Source organism: Aulonocara sp. 'chitande type north' Nkhata Bay, linkage group LG15 (genome assembly GCF_057382095.1).
Source record: "Aulonocara sp. 'chitande type north' Nkhata Bay isolate Kocher_YH1m ecotype deep benthic linkage group LG15, A_spYH_male_GT1.1, whole genome shotgun sequence".
Classification (NCBI taxonomy): Eukaryota; Metazoa; Chordata; class Actinopteri; order Cichliformes; family Cichlidae; genus Aulonocara; species Aulonocara sp. 'chitande type north' Nkhata Bay.
The window spans coordinates 36,202,461-36,219,649 of NC_141358.1; the positions used below are offsets into that span (position 1 = coordinate 36,202,461).

Below are 17,189 nucleotides of genomic sequence, written 5' to 3' on the forward strand. Positions count from 1 at the left end.
ATGCTTGACGTGCATTTTAGAGAAAAATAAAAATCATTAGCGGTAACAAATCTCTCAACACGACTGCAGTATGTGTTATCCTCCCCAGCTCCGTCTAACAAGCACACTCATGCATTTGAATTCTTTACCCACAGATATGGCCTCCCCCATGCCAATGGATAGCGACATGAAGAAGCAGGAGCACCTGTGGCAGAATCACTCACCTAACTTCCTGGCAGAGAAAGCCTTCAATGCTGCAGTAGCTGCGCTCAAACCACACTGTGCTGTCTGCTCACTCTTCTGTCCATACACAAAGGTAGGTACACTCCAGGCACATAGGAGTGGTTCATATAACAATGGCAGGTCAGACCCATTAGAACAGACATAAATAGTGGGCAACAAACTAACATTTAACTTGTCTTTTTTCCTGATCTTTCCAACCACAGAAAGATGTCTCCACTGATAACGAAACCCTGGGCGCTTCATTTCCCCGTCATGGCAGCTTGACTCGTCCACTGGTCCCAGAGATGTGCTTCAGCGTCGGAGCAGGAAACACGGAGCCACCACCCACCAACTATCACATTGGGGAGGATGGAACCAGCCTCCTGATCTGCTGTTCATCTTGCCAAATGCAGGTTCATGCTAGTAAGTATAAAACTGAAAAGATTTTGGCTGTGTTGGTTTAACATTGGGACACGAGCTCATTTGTTGTACCCTCTGTGTGATAGAGAGCTTACTAGTACACCTGCGGACATCTGTACTAGTTGATGTTTTATTAGATGAGCAATAAAAATAAATCTGATGGCAACACACTGCCTCTGTGCTAGTAATGAAATTTAACACTGTTGTTGCAACAGAAAGCTTTCCAGCAAAGACAATTTTAATATGGCTTTTGATTAGAGCCAGTTAGCATTTGTATGCCTGCTGAGACATCGGGTATCTAATGGACACAAGAATTTGATCTTTTGACTTGATTTTCCACGTGCACATTCAATCAGTGGGTAAAACACAAATCTGAAACTGTATAATAGATGTTAATCGTTGTAAAGTAAGGATCTGTAAGTGTGGAGACTTCTTTTCCCCCCTCAATACTTTGTAGATTTCAAATTCTTTTTCCTCTCTGTGTTGTCAAAGAGCTGAATTTGATCCAGTTCATCAGCATTTAATTCATAATGCGGAGAATGTCTGTTTTATAAATTAATGCCAACACGGACCAGCAAGTTTTACACATAAACTTCAGTCTATCTAGTGCTCACAACATTTTCTCACACCTGAGACCCCTGAGAATAGTTTCAGGAAAATGGGCAGAGGCACAGAGGATGAGACTTCAATACAGCAGTGCAATAGACTGCTCAATTCCCTGTTGCCAGACTCAGTGAAGCTTTCTAGTGTAACTCTTCTCAGCTCTGGTTAAACTGGCTAAGAGGCTGACAAAGGTCATGCAAAGGTGTCTCTAAAAACCAACACACCATACACTTCCCCAGCTCATATTTACCCTGCCTTTCCACTATATAGTTGACTTTTAACGGCATGTTGCTTCTGTCGAAGCGAAGCATGAAAAGACAGGCAGTTTGTTAAGATTCTGTAAGACTGAGTCATCCCAGGAATCTCTCTGTGCGTGGCTCTTCTTTTTATTGCCAAATGTAAGGACGTCTATCTAGACTGAACATTTTTAGTAAAGTTTTATGCTGTAAACGATGCAGATGAACGCATTGACTCATCAAGTGTGTCGCTAATCAGCCCTTCCTGGAAATGTATGCATAAATGGATGTTTTGTGCCACATCACAACATCGACCCTCCTCTCCTCGGTTCTTATTATCCAGTTCATTAGTTATCCAGGGACGAGTTTGACTCAGTCTGGGGAAACGGCGCAGATGTTCGTAAGAGAGCACGAAGCAGAACGAAATCCTGTCAAAACACCTTTGCTCCTCATTGTGCTGGAGTAGACATCTGCCTAAGAATCATTCACACATGTACAGGTGTTACATAAACCTGCATGCCCTTTTCTTCAGAAGCTTAAGCTGGAGATGGTGATGGGCTGAAAGTGTGAACAGAATGCTTAAAAACATGTTTGGTGAGAAGTAATTTGCAGAAATGTGTACAAAATCTGTTTAAAGAAATAGAAAAAAGGCGGTAATGTTGCCATGCGCTGTCATCACTGAATATCGATGCATTGAAATGACATGAAATGATGAAATGGATGAGCACAGTCAGTAGCATCTCTTCTCTAACAGGTTGTTATGGCGTGAAGCCTGACTCTGTTGGTGATTCCTGGATGTGCTCTAGGTGTGCAGCGGGAGCCTGGACAGTGGTGAGTGGTGGCTGCAAATGAGCCAATCCCATCCCACCCCCACATAAAATAAAACCACTTCAGGAATAGCAGTTATTCTCCAGAACTGCAGGTTTAGTTGAAAATGTTTATTAGATCTGACTTGAATTAGAGCCTCTGAGGACACGTTGACCCTACATCTCTTCTTCTAATGATTGCTGCTAGGCAACATGACATCAATCACAAGTCCAAACCAAGCTTTGTTTAGAAAAGACTGATTTGGCTAAGGTGTGGGAGGAACGGTGTCAATGTGTTCTCCGTTTCTATACTTAATCCTCTTTTTCTCTGTTCTCGTATTATCTTTTCTTAAGGAGTGCTGTCTTTGTAACTTGAGAGGGGGAGCTTTGAAGACTACCACAGACAACCGGTTAGTGCCACGTGTTTGAGCTGATGGAAATTCACAAATTACAAAAATAACAAATAATGGTTCATCAAGCTTATACTCAGAGCAAAATAAAGATTTTCATATAAAAAAAATCTTACAGTGAATCTATATTTCCCTGTTTTGAATTTGTTCTCGCCAAACTATTCATTGCTTCACCAGGTGGGTTCATGTCATCTGTGCTATCGCCGTGGCTGAAGCTCGTTTCATTGATGCCATTGAGAGGGGGCCAGTGGACGTCAGCGCCGTCCCAGAAACCCGCAAGAATCTAGTAAGATCAGACGGTGACAAATAAGAGAGTTACATGTCTCTTTGTGTTGTTATGTAAAGTGAAACGGGCAGAGAGCTACTTTGAAATACATCCAAGATTTTTACCTAGTTTCTTTTTGGCGAAAGTTTATGCTTCTTAGTGTACATTGTGCACTGTAGCTGTTTTGCTTATACTGTTTAGGTGAATTTCAGGCTTTTTTTTTGTTTGAATGGATAGATATTTTTTTTCCTCCTCCTCCTTCTTTTTTGGAAGCCAGGGATGATATAGGGTAAAAACAGATGTGCTGAGGGGCATGGCTGAATAATCAGCTGTCATTTCTCGCTGTGCCAAACGAACTGCATTGATCTCGTGGGTAGCTCCCCTTCTCCATTCACCCACTCCTACTTCACAGTAAGTGGCAGTGCTTGCTGGTGCATTATCACAAATCTGCAAATAATGTCACCTCTTTCCCTCCCCGTCTCTCTGAATAATCTATCAAAGGACAAGCTGGGTGACATTTGCATCTGAGTGCTGTCTAAGCACGTTTCCTCAGTCTCTTCTTAAAAGACTGTGAGCAGAGAAGCTCTGCGGTCTAATGATTTGGATGACTGCGCTGATCAAATGTGAATACGCATGCTAGGAACCAGTTTATATTGCACCGTGATCAGCAATCAGTGTTTTCCCTCCCATCTTTGAACACTGAGTTTCCAGTGATGGAGAGATTTAAAACTCATTACTTTTGTCTTCGTTATTTTGGAATTTCTCAGGTAACACTGTTCAATTCCTCAGCTGATGCATCTTTTGCATATTGTGTGTAGAGGAACTGCGATTTTTGCTCTTGTGAGAAAACCGTTTCAAGCTTAGAGCTGCAAGTCACTTAAATAAAATGTATAAGTGTCTTTAATGACCTGCAAAACTTTAAAACAGGCATCGGCAACCAGGCTGGGATTTTTTTCACACACAACTATCACAAAGGTTTGCAAAAATATGGCCTGAAAAAATTCTTTGCAATTCTTTGTGACAATGCCTTATTGATGCAAGGGGTTGGGGGAAAAATGGCAGCAGTTGCATTGGTCGCCACTCCTGTTGGCTAAGAATGGGAAACAGAGACTACACTTTGCAGTAGGTCACTGGACAGAAGATCTGAAAAATGTTGCGTTCAGAAGTGGAGACAGGGACTGCTACAGAGAGGCCAAGTACAGGTTCACTAAAGAGGTGGACATTGCTAAACATCAGCACTCTGAGAAGATGCAGCAGCAGATCTCAGAGAATGACTCGGCCTCTGTGTGGAAAGGTTTTAGGAATATCACAAACTACAAGCCTAAAACCCCCCACTCCACTGATGACTTGCTCTTGGCCAACACCCTTAACGACTTCGACTGCCGTTTTGACGAGCCATCAGGCAGCCTTCACACCTCCAACGGCCCCAACAATAGAGACACTTTGGACACTAATTCCCCCACCTCTCCCCCCTACATAGAGCCATCACCACCTTCAAACCGTTCACCTACAACACCCCCCTCCTCACCCCACACAAAAGAGGATTTCACACCACCTCCTCCCACCACACTCTTCATATTCATGAAGCAGATGTGAGGAAGCAGTTTAAGAACCTGAATGCTCGGAAAGCTCCCGGCCCAGACGGTGTGTCTCCTGCCACCCTCAGACACTGTGCAAACGAGCTGGCCCCAGTGTTTTCTGGCATTTTCAACTCCTCACTGCAGGCATGTCATGTGCCTGCCTGCTTCAAGTCCTCCACCATAATCCCTGTCCCCAAGAAACCTAGGATCACTGGACTAAATGACTACAGACCCGTGGCTCTGACATCTGTGGTCATGAAGTCTTTTGAGCGCCTAGTTCTCTCCCATCTCAGGACCCTCACGGCCCCCCTCCTGGACCCCCTGCAGTTTGCATATAGAGCCAACAGGTCTGTAGACGACGCCATCAACATGGCCCTACACTTCATCCTGCAGCATCTGGACTCCCCAGGAACCTACGCCAGGATCCTGTTTGTGGACTTCAGCTCTGCCTTCAACACCATCCTTCCAGACCATCTCCGAGACAAGCTTTCCCAGATGAATGTGCCTGATCCCATCTGCCGGTGGATCACTGACTTCCTGACGGACAGGAAGCAGCATGTGAGGCTGGGAAAGAATGTCTCGGACTCCCGGACCATCAGCACCGGCTCCCCTCAGGGCTGTGTTCTTTCTCCTCTGCTCTTCTCCCTGTACACCAACTGCTGCACCTCCACCCACCAGTCTGTCAAGCTAATCAAGTTTGCAGATGACACCACCGTTATTGGACTCATCTCGGACGGGGACGAGTCTGCCTACAGGAGGGAGGTAGAACGTCTGGTGTCCTGGTGCAGCCACAACAACCTGGTGCTGAATGCCCAGAAGACAGTGGAGATTATTGTGGACTTCAGGAAGCACACAGCCCCACTCCCCCCCATCATCCTGACTGACACCCCCATCACCTCTGTGGACTCATTCCGCTTCCTGGGTACCACCATCACCCAGGACCTGAAGTGGGAGCCCACCATCACCTCCGTCATCAAGAAAGCCCAGCAGAGGATGTACTTCCTGAGGCAGCTGAAGAAATTCAACCTGCCAACACGGACGATGATGCAGTTCTACACTGCAATCATCGAGTCCATCCTCACCTCCTCCATCACCGTGTGGTACGCTGGAGCCACTATCAGGGACCAACAGAGACTGCAGCGTGTTGTGCGCTCTGCTGAGAAGGTGATTGGCTGCAGACTCCCATCTCTGCAGGACCTGTACACCTCCAGGACATTGCGGCGTGCAGCTCGGATCTCAGCTGACCCTTCTCACCCTGGACACAGTCTGTTTGACCTGCTCCCCTCAGGCAGGAGGCTCCGGTCCATTCGCACCAGAACCTCTCGCCATAAGAACAGTTCCCTTTCAGTCGATTCACTCGGTACAACACATAAGTATGGGATATCACGCCCTCGCGTGTCCTGGCTGAAGAAACCTTTATTCACGCCTTTACGGCAGATGACGTGTGATGACACGCGCAAGGCCCCGCCCGCACATATAGCCGCTGCCATCACCGTCATCCCTCAGTTCTTACGCTCTTCACCTCGCTGAGAACACCTCTGCTGAGTTGGGCTAGCTAGCTATTGCTAGTTAGCTCCGTTGTCTGCCAACTTGAACCTAGCTTAACTGCCCCTGTTGGTGTTAGCCTCCACCGCCCAGCTGGTGCGTAGGCTGCCCGCGGAGCGCTATTTTCAAGTTTTTCTTGTGCAGCGTTTCGCTTTGCGTTTTGGGAATGGACTCCAAACCGAAGCGAGCAAAGCAGAAATCTTCTGTTCGCCCCTGTCCTCAGGGATGTGGTTTCTCTTTGCACGACAGCGACCAGCACGATGCCTGCCCTGTCTGCCTGGGGATCGTCCACGCTAGGAGAGCGTTGACGGAGCCCGAAGCTTGTGCGTTTTGTCGCCAGCTCCGACGCTCGACCCTGGAAAGACGGGTGACGTTTGTGGAAAGAGTGCTGGGACGCTCGGCTGTCGCACGGCATGACCCTCTTCTTTCCGAGTCTGGAGCCCCGGCTTCGTCCGAGTCCGAAGACGAAAATTTTCAGGTCGATGTCCCCGCGATTAGCTGGGCTGACCACATGGAATACGTTGACGGGTTAGCCGATGACGGACCGGAACCATGCAGGAGCGCTGACGGGCTTCAGCCTGGGTTGAAGCCCGCCAGCGCTCCCCAGGAAGACGATGACGTGCTGGACATCGGCCTGGACATCCATGGTTTGTCGGAGGATGAGCAGGAGAGCTCATTGTCGACCCAATATGCCGCCGCTGCTGCGCCGGTCGGCCACGATGACACCTCTCTTTTCTCCCTGTTTCGCCGTGCCGCTGAGAAGCTGCAGGTGGACTGGCCCTCTCCTCCACCAGCTCGGAAGCCGTCGCGGTTTGCGGGTTTTTTCCTTCCACCGGAGCCCGCAACGGCCAAAAACTGCCTCCCCATGTTCCCAGACTTTCTCTGCGAGCTAACAGCGTCATGGGACAAACCTCTGTCTACCCGCGTCACTGTGCCCGGCTATGGACAGTACATGGAATTGGACGGCGCCGAGGGAGCTGGTTTAGCTAACCCACCCCCTATGGAGCCGTCTCTGGCTGCTTATCTGGCCCCGTCCCATAACCATGGTGTCGGTGGCCCCGCAACTCTGCCGTCCAAGCACTGCAGATTCTCGGCCTCGCAGCTGGAGAAGATTTATCGGGCTCAGGCCGGCACCGCTCGAGCCATGAGCTCCGTCACCATGCTCCAGACGTACCAAGCAATGTGCCTGGCGGAGCTTGGATCGCTGGTTCCGGAGGACAGCCCGCTGTCACCTCTTCTTAACGAGGTTAGAGTCACCACGGATTACATCCTCCGTGCGTCTCGCTGTGCAGCGCTCTCCCTGGGCAGAGGGATGGCTTCGACAGTGGTGGCGCAGAGGCACCTGTGGCTGACCCTCTCCGACGTCCCTGATAGAGACAGAGCTGTGTATCTGGACGCACCAGTGTCTGCGGCTGGGTTATTCGGACATTCACTTGAAGCCATTCAGGCTAGATTCGATCTGAGGAAGAAGCAGACGGAAGCTCTGCGCGACATCATCCCCAGACGCCAGCCCCAGCCCAAGCCCACTGCTAGCTCTCACAGGCCCGCCGCTCCTCTGACAGCTGGCAAGAGACCGGCGCCCACTGCTGGAGTGGGAGGGCCGCCGGCGAGAGCACGTACTCCGGCCCGAGCTCCACGCCAGTCGGCCTGGGGCAAAGGCCCTCCCCCGGGCCCCCGACGGGACCCGACGCCCAGGAGGAAGAAGCCTCAGCCCTCCTAGCTGTGATTGCGAGTGGGGAAGGGATCCGGCAGCAGGGAGACGCTGCTCTTACCCCTCTGTTGCCGCACAAGAGGTGCCGCTTAAGTTCTGTTCAGGTTGTCAGCCCCAGAAGGCGCTGCACTTCCCTATCGCGGTCTCCCAAGCACATAACCCCTGCACACGGTTCAGATGTGTTGAATGTTCAAGCGACCACATCGAGTGTTCCCGCTGTTTTTCATTGTTATGCCCCGGAAAAGGTGCACCCAACAAAATGTATAAATGTACATGTTCCCATGTTGCAATCAATAAAGAGTGTTGTTTACTCTCAAACAATCTCAAATGCTCAACCTGCAGGCGAAATGAGCCAGGTCAGGCAGGGGATGCAGTCCCCTGCAGACACACTGGGGGGCGACGGCGCCCCGCCGTCAGTGCTGCAGGCCAGCCGGCTGGCTGCTCACTTCCCTCAGTGGCGCGCTTGCGCCCCCTCTCCGTGGGTGCTGCAAACCGTTGCCATGGGTTACCGGTTGCAGTTCCGGGTCAAGCCGCCTCGTTTCCAAAGAGTCGTGAACACGATTGTCAACCCCGAGGCAGCCTTGGTACTCAGAGAGGAAATACAGGCGCTATTACAGAAGAGAGCAATACGGGTGGTCCCCGCTTCGGAGACGGACAAAGGTTGGTACAGCCGTTATTTTGTCATTCCGAAGAAAGGGGGAGGGCTTCGTCCCATCCTCGACCTGCGAGTCTTGAACACGTACCTGCGAACGTACAGGTTCAAGATGCTAACACTCAGACAGCTCCTGAGTGCAGTCGGCCCGGGAGATTGGTTTGCGACAATCGATCTAACAGATGCTTATTTTCATGTCGCTATACACCCGAAACACAGGCAGTTTCTGAGGTTTGCATTCGAGGGCGTAGCCTACGAATACCTAGTGCTGCCGTTCGGGCTGTCGCTCGCTCCCCGCACCTTTACGAAATGTGCCGAGGCAGCGCTAGCGCCCCTCAGGAAGAGGGGCATCCGCATCTTGGCCTACCTGGACGACTGGGCTCTCGTGGCTTGCTCCAGAGAACAGGCGGAGACGCAGCTGTCGCGGGTTCTGTCACACATTCAGACACTGGGGTTCTCTGTGAACTTTCAGAAGAGCTCGCTAATCCCAGGTCAACAGATCGCTTTTCTCGGTCTGGAAATATGCTCTCTTTCCAGCCGCGCACGGTTGTCAGAGCACAGAGTGGCCGCGTTTCATCGCTGCCTCGCTCAATTTCAGCTGGGACGCAGACTGCGTTTCCAGACGATATTGCGCTTGTTGGGCATGATGGCATCTATGATCGCCGTAGTGCCGCTTGGGCTGTTGAAAATGAGAGCGTTTCAACGCTGGACTCTCTCTCACCGTTTGTGTGCTTCGCGTCACCTCCGGAGGAGGCTGCCGGTAACTGCGTCTTGCATGCTAGCTCTCCGTCCTTGGAGGGAGCCCGGGCTACTGCACCAGGGCTCTCGGATTGGGAGGGTGTTGTTTCGCAAGGTGGTGTCCACAGATGCTTCCCTAAGTGGGTGGGGAGCGCTGTGCGAGGGTGCGTCAGTGAGAGGGATCTGGTCCGCGGCTCAGCGCCAGCTGCACATCAACCACTTAGAGCTGTTAGCAGTGTTCTTAGCTCTAAAGCGTTTCCGTCCAGTCCTGCAGGGCCAGCATGTCTTAGTCAGGACGGACAATTCAACAGTGGTGTCTTATATAAACAGGCAGGGAGGAACACGCTCTCTTCCCCTGTTGCAGCTGTCTCGCTCTCTGCTGTTATGGTGCAGTGTTCATTTTCTGACTCTAAGAGCCACCCATGTCCCGGGCCACCTGAACCTGGGGCCGGACCTTCTCTCCAGGGGGGGTCCTCTGGTGAGAGAATGGAGGTTACACCCTTCAATAGTGGCTCAGATTTGGGATCTATTTGGCGAGGCGCAAATAGATCTTTTTGCTTCCAGGGTGAATGCTCACTGCCCCCTGTACTTCTCCATAATCGACCACGATGCACCCTTGGGCTTGGACGCGCTAGCGCACCAATGGCCAGACGTGCTCCTGTATGCATTTCCCCCAGTGGAAATGATATCTCCAATTCTGGAGAGGGTGCGTCGGCATTCCCTCTCTCTGATCCTGGTGGCCCCTTGGTGGCCCGCGAAGTCGTGGTATGCAGAAATAATCAGCCTGCTTGCAGCAAGTCCTTGGCAGCTTCCTCTCCGCAGGGATCTCCTCTCTCAGGCGGGGGGGGAAGTGTTTCATCCGCGCCCGGATCTGTGGCACCTTCATGCTTACCTGCTGAGAGGTTAAACTTGGTTGCTAAGGGTCTGCCACCTAGTGTGGTAGCGACGATTCAGAGCGCCAGGGCCTCGTCTACTAGAGGCTTGTACGCTTACAAATGGCGAGCCTTCGAGCGATGGTGCCAGGACCGCCACACTCTTCCATTTCAGTGCTCTATTGTGGATGTTTTGACATTCCTGCAGGAGCTGTTGGATAAAGGCCTTTCGTTTTCGACGATCAAGGTTTATTTAGCGGCTATATCTGCTTGTCATATCGGTTTTGACGGGGTGACACCAGGTGCGCATCCCCTCGCCGTGCGTTTTCTGAAAGGGGTTCGCCGGCTGAGGCCCGTGCTTAAGTCCAGTGTCCCGGCTTGGGACTTGTCTTTGGTGCTGGAGGCCCTTTGTGGCCCTCCGTTTGAACCCGTTGAGTCGGTAGATATGAAACTTCTTTCGTATAAGACCGCATTACTTCTCGCTTTGGCCTCGGCGAAGCGAGTGGGGGACCTTCATGCGCTGTCTGTGCATCCTGCCTGCACACAGTTTTCTCCTGATGGCCGCAAGGTCGTATTGCGTCCGAATGCCGCCTATCTTCCCAAGGTCATGCCTGCATCTTATAGTTCAATGGAGTTTGAGTTGCTGAGCTTTTGCTCCCCTCCTTTTGAATCTGAGGAGCAGAGGAGGGTGCATTCTCTTTGTCCGGTGCGTGCGCTACGCACCTACATTGAGCGCACTCGGGATGTGCGTTTGTGTGACCAGTTGTTTGTCTGCTTCGCTAATCCGAATAGAGGTAGAGCTCTGTCCAGACAGAGGCTGTCCCACTGGATTGTAGAAGCTATCTCGCTGGCATACAGCACTGGAGGTTTTGCGTTGCCCCACGGGGTGGGAGCTCATTCCACCAGGGGGATGGCGACCTCATGGGCTCTTTTTAGAGGGGTGCCTGTGGCTGATATTTGTGCAGCGGCTAATTGGGCGTCGCCGCACACTTTTGTGCGGTTTTATCGGTTGGACGTTACAGCCCCTTCGGTGGCTCATGCTGTCCTTTCTGCTGGGTCTACCACTCACTAAGGATGTGGTGGTCCCGTTCCGGTTCGGTGGCTGCTCTGCGGGGCGTGTATATAGGTCCCATACTTATGTGTTGTACCGAGTGAATCGACTGAAAGGGAACGGTTAGTTATGTCTATAACTTCTGTTCCCTGAAGGAGAGGAACGAGGTACAACACAGGGTGGCCCCACTGAGCAGTTGGCTCGGTGAAGAGCGGCTATCGAACTGAGGGATGACGGTGATGGCAGCGGCTATATGTGCGGGCGGGGCCTTGCGCGTGTCATCACACGTCATCTGCCGTAAAGGCGTGAATAAAGGTTTCTTCAGCCAGGACACGCGAGGGCGTGATATCCCATACTTATGTGTTGTACCTCGTTCCTCTCCTTCAGGGAACAGAAGTTATAGACATAACTAACCGTTTCTTCCCCTCTGCTGTTGGACACATGAACAATAACCATATGACTGTACCCGCCACTAACACATGACCCTACGCTGTGTCACTGCATCATTCCATGTTTGGCACTGATCACCACCTGCACTCATGTATATATCTTTCAACGTAGCACTCTTAATTCTTATTCTCATGTATATATCTCATGTATATCTCATGCACATATCTTTCCACGTAGCACTTTTAATTCCTATCCCTACTTTTATTTTTTTCCATGTCTATTTAAGTGCTATTTATGACACTATGTTTGCACTGAAGCACCGCAGCAATTTCCTAATGTTGTAAACCTGCTCAACATTTGGCAATAAACCCCTTTCTGATTCTGATTCTGATTCTGATCTGGTGAGTCTTGATTTGTGCTGCCAACATTCAGATGGCAGGGTCAGAATTTGGTGCAAAGATGAAAGCATGGGTCCGTCCTCCCTTGTATCAATGGATCAGGCTGGTGGTAGTGTTGTAATGTTCGTGTGGGCCCCTTAGTCCCAGCTGAGCAGTTTAAACCCCACAGTCTGCCTGAGTATTGCCCCTTTATCACCACAGTGTACCCATCTTCTGATGGCTGCTTCCAGCAGAATAAAATACTATGTGGCAAAGCTGAGATCATCTCAAACTGGTTTCTTGAACATGACGGTGACCACTGTACTCAAATGTCCTCCACAGTCACAGATCTCACTCTAGGTGAGCATTTTTTGAATGTGACAGCAGATTCACATCATGGATGTGCAGCTGACAGATCTGCAGCAACTGTGTGATGCTGTCATTTCAGCAGGGACCAAAATCTGCAAGGATTGTTTCCAGCACCTTGTTGTATAATTATAATTTGCAAGCACCAATTTGTTCTAAAACACTGTGTGCAAAGATAATTTTGCTATGACCACATCAGAAATAAATAAATACAGTTAACAATGAGTTCATATAATTTGATCCCAAAGTCAGCTCAAAGATGGTTTTTCTTTAAAATTAATCTTCTCAATATTAATCTGCAATGCACTTTACATATAAATAAATCAAGCAGCTAATGTTTCTTGAGCTGCTGAGTTTCATCCTGTCCTCTGCTCTGGTGCCTACCTGCCTGGGGAAAACCTCACCAGCTGGCAAAGTAGCTGCCTTGCACCAGTAAAAACTGAAGTTTGACTTTTTAAATTTACTTTTTTATTGATTGGCACCACATTACAGCTGCACATAAAGGAGGAGAAACAGGAAAAAAAAGATTTTTTTCCCCCTTTAAACTAGGGATTTCTTCTCTGCTGTTTGAACGATGCACGCATAAGAGCAGTCAGCACTGAGAGTTGTAAGACTTTAATTAAAATAATGGTTGTGGGTTTGCAGGGATCATGTGTTATATTAAATTGTCACAGAAAAGGCAAAGAGTTTGCAGACTGCTGGGAATTTCAGACCAGAATTAAGAGATCTGGAAGGAGAGAAGAGCAATGAGGCTAAACAAGTTATGGAAGATGCCAAAAGGGATGGAGGGAGGGAAAAAATGAATTGGCATAAATGAACTGAGTGTCAGAGTGACAGTTCAGTTTTAAGACACAATTGTCACCACTGTACAGACACTCAGCCCAAAAGCGTGATAACGGGAAGACTGAAAACAGCCATTCTCTTAATGAGTGAAAACCTGTAAGAACACCAAACAGAATCAAAGATCAGACAGAAGAGAGTTCATGGTTTCATTGCTGGTTTCTCCACCATCTTTATTTCATGAGAGGTCCTACAATTACTGCAATTTCATGGTGTGCCAGGTTGTTCTGGAGGACTGGAGTAGTTGTTGCAGATGAATTGTTTTAATTGTTTTAACCTTGTTGGAATTGTGAGGGTGAAATGTTAAGAGTTCACATTTAGTTTACTTTACTTCAGTTCAAACTTTTGGACAACTCTTTCCTTTGTCAGCATCAAAGGAGGCTTATATATAAATAAGCGGAGGAAGTTATAGGGGAATGGAGACGTAACAGAAGCTTTTTATTTGCTTTTGTTGCAGAAGTGTGTGTTCTGCCATGGAAAGGTTGCTAGTCAGAACCGCGGCGCCTGCATCCAGTGCACGTATGAGAACTGTGCAACGTCCTTCCACGTCACCTGTGCCCAAATCGCCGGAGTAGTCATGACACCTGCTGATTGGCCCTACGTGGTGTCTGTCACCTGCCATAAGCATAAAAAGGTCACTCCAAAGGTAAGTGCAAAACCAGGAAAATTGGTCAGTTATTAAAGCTGCAGATTTTAAAAAAGGTTTTGTAAAATTACGGTCAAAAGTCATATATTGAAATATTTTTCTGTTAATCATTCTTCAGGAATAGCTGTTTGATTTAAAAAGGAAAAAAAAACCCAGTATATCTTTTTGTGTTTTTCTATAAACTGAATATAACGAGTATTGGGCTTTGTTTTTTGCTTAAAAAATGTGTCGTGGAATTTTTTTTTGTTTTGGGGGGTAAAAAGAAATCACACTGATGACGTGTAGAAGTCTCAAAAACGTTCAAAGCACACGTATCAAATATGATATTATTGGCTTTTGAGGGTTAATGAGTGTGTAAGGGCCACACTGACTAGCATGTTGCACCATGTGGCACAGTGGGTTTTAAATGCACTGTCTGTATTTCTAAAGCACTGTTGGCATTTTTATTTCTGAAAATTCTTTGTTCAAAGGGCAAAATATATATGGAGACGTTTGCTGCCCTTTATTGCATCGATATTTAATGCTAAAAAAAAATAGCATGTCTTATTTTTTGTGCTTGGTATTGAAATTGAAAAATGTTTAGAAAACAGTGTAATGATTGTGAAACTAACCCCAGGTGTGAGCGCTGTTTGGGTGTTGCACATCATTATACCCAGTTTCCGTTTCATAAATCTGACCCTAAGTGGTTTAAAGTGACACACGAGGAGAAAAAGTCTTTATGACTTTTTCTCCTCGTGTGTCACGAGGCATGGAGTGAACTTCCACAGTTACGCTGATGACACACAGCTGTACATCTCCGTGTCTCCTGATGACACCAGACCAATGGATGCCCTTTTTAACTGTATCTTGGATATAAGATCTTGGATGGCAGAAAACTTTTTACAGCTTAACCAGGACAAAACTGAAGTTTTAATTGTCACTTTTTGGAATAATGACAGAACACGCAGTGTGTTCCTGCTGAATGAAGCCACATATTTCCAATTAAACCCCCCCTTTTTCTTTCTTTTCTTAAGCCTCGACCAACACCCAAAGGCCCACAAGAGCCAACCCTTGGGCAAAGGGTGATAGGTCGCAACGCCAACTCCTGGTATTACCACTGCACCGTCATTGGCATGGCCAGACAGACGTTCTACGAGGTCAACTTCGACGACGGCTCATACTGTGACAACTTGTACCCGGAAAACATAATGGTGAGTTCTCTCGGAGTCAAGGCAGACACCTACATGCGTGCAATCGACACGGGTTAAAAATAATCTCCTTTTTAAATAGCTGAAAGAAATATCCTAGCAACTGTTACATGCTTTTGTAACTTGAGAATCTGAACAAATGAAAACGTAATGACTGAATGTAAACTCGCATAACCTTTTAATGAGTCAGTGCTGTAAGTTATGAACAAACATGACTTTTAATAATGTGAAATCTGCTGAGAAACTTGATCAAATTTAACTTTAAAATCAATTGTGTGTAACCTACCAGAACAAGCTGTTTGAATTGCAGAGAAATGAAAAAGTCAACCCACATTTAATAACAGCAACCAGATGAAAATGTTAGCCTCAGACTTTATTAACTAAATTCTTGTTTGTAAAATGTAACACGAAGATGTTTTGAGCACTTTTTTTTTTCTTTCGCTCATCCTTCCCGCTTCTTCAGAGTCATGACTGTCTGCGCAGTGGCCCTCCTAAAGTGGGAGAGCTTGTTGTGGTCGGCACACACGAAGGCAAAATCCTCAACGCTTCCTTTGTCAAACCACATATCCACAAACTCTACCAGGTAAGAGAAGCACAACACGAGCCCTCACATCTGCTAGAGTTTGGAGCGTGTGTGGCTGTAGTTTGCATCATTCATAGATAAACTTGTGATGTTGTTTCTTAATAACTGAGTGCACAAGAAAATAAGTCGGATTTCTGAGATGCTGCTGTTCAAACACCTGCAAATTTTTTTTATGGTTAGGGTACATGGCTTGGGGAAAGCATTATGTCAATGAGATGCCCTCACTAAGATATGAAAGTGAGTGTGTGTGTGTGTGTGTGTGTGTGTGTGTGTGTGTGTGTGTAAATAAATGTATGTGTAAATGTATAAACCTTTCCAAGTCAAACCAGACCGTGAAAATCATCTCTAAATAAAGCTTTAAAGCTTGGCTGCAGCGCAAAAAAAATAGAAATCGACTGTTAGGTGAGGACTGTGAGCATGGGCATCATTTTCCATATTTTATCTGATGCTCTTCTGCAGCATGACTCAAAAGTGAGTGAACATGTGAACTTTGGGATGTTCTGTGTAATTGCTTTGCCCCACCCTCTGCTTTGGCTCTCGATTCTTGGAGATTCAGTGTGCAAGAAGCCAGGCGGCCCTTCTAGATTATGGTGGAGCGTTTTGACTCGGGCATTAAAAAATAAAAGTGGAGAGATCTCAAATTACTGCTACTTTAAGGGAAATTTATAGGGCAAAACTGCAGAGCGCTTACAAAGTGGAAAATGTGGGATCGAAGAGGATTGTTGGGACAAGAGCGAGCGCATCCTGAAATGTACTTGGACACAAACACATGGGAAAGTGAGGTTGTTTGATTCGAGCCATGATGCTGATTTTGGGAGTGCATCCATGAGAGCTCATCTGAGTGACTTGCAAATAAACAGTGTTTATGGGGAATGCATCCAGTCACTTCACTTTCGGAGTTTAAGGAACTCTTAAATGGCTGATCTAGGGTGGTTTATATTTACTGCAGATGTTTGCATCAGACACATGTTTACAGGGTTATAACATCTGTTAATACACCACCACAGACATCACATCATTTATCGCCACTTTTCCAAATCCCTCTTGACAGAATCATTCAGTTTTGTATCTTTCCACGCTCTTTTCACGTCTCCATGTTAACCCGCTGGCTGCAGCACCGAGAGCCCTCTCAGAGATGAGAGTACAGCTGTGATTAGCTAAAATCACGCCTCCACTTGATCACAGAGTCGGTGCCACAACCCTGACCTTGCTGTGCCTCCCCTTCGCGCCATATAAATATATATAATTTTTTAAAAATCTACATTTACATTTAAAGTGGTTAACTGAAGCTCTTATCCAGTCAGTGAGCAGCTTTAGGGGTCAGAGTCATGGTCAAGGACATTTTGACTGAAGCACATGGTTGTTGATGGAACCATTTGTTATGCCTGAGATCCAACCGGTGACTGTCTGGGTGCAAGTTTTGAATTTTCAGTGTGCTTTATCAGTGATTTGTCCTTTTTTTACCTCCTGGTTTAGCCTCTAATAATTTGTTATATTTTATTCATTTTTTTTTAAATCTGCCTGTGTGTCCTCTGCACTTATAGGTACAAATATTGAAAGGGTGGGTTGGTTAATCCATTGTGGGTGTTATCTGTCCAGGTTGAGTTTCAGGACCAGAGTCAGTTGATGGTCAAGCACTCGGAGATCTTTCAGCTGAACCAGGAATTACCCAAAAGGGTCAGAGCTCGACTGGTGAGTGTTTTACTCAAA

At 47.6% G+C, this 17,189-nt stretch overlaps 1 protein-coding gene across 2 annotated transcripts in view; it reads left to right on the forward strand.

The window, feature by feature from the left end:
- The window catches only part of kdm4b (lysine (K)-specific demethylase 4B), a 53,659-nt gene that overhangs the window by 34,172 nt on the left and 2,298 nt on the right, over positions 1 to 17,189 (forward strand). For both annotated transcript variants that reach the window (XM_086263219.1, XM_086263218.1), the window contains exons 13-21: positions 135 to 295; positions 426 to 624; positions 2,215 to 2,291; positions 2,621 to 2,676; positions 2,854 to 2,962; positions 13,521 to 13,709; positions 14,723 to 14,899; positions 15,360 to 15,479; positions 17,079 to 17,171. In XM_086263219.1, coding sequence (XP_086119345.1) covers positions 135 to 295; positions 426 to 624; positions 2,215 to 2,291; positions 2,621 to 2,676; positions 2,854 to 2,962; positions 13,521 to 13,709; positions 14,723 to 14,899; positions 15,360 to 15,479; positions 17,079 to 17,171 — 1,181 coding nt within the window. The remainder of the gene's footprint in view (positions 1 to 134; positions 296 to 425; positions 625 to 2,214; positions 2,292 to 2,620; positions 2,677 to 2,853; positions 2,963 to 13,520; positions 13,710 to 14,722; positions 14,900 to 15,359; positions 15,480 to 17,078; positions 17,172 to 17,189) is intronic.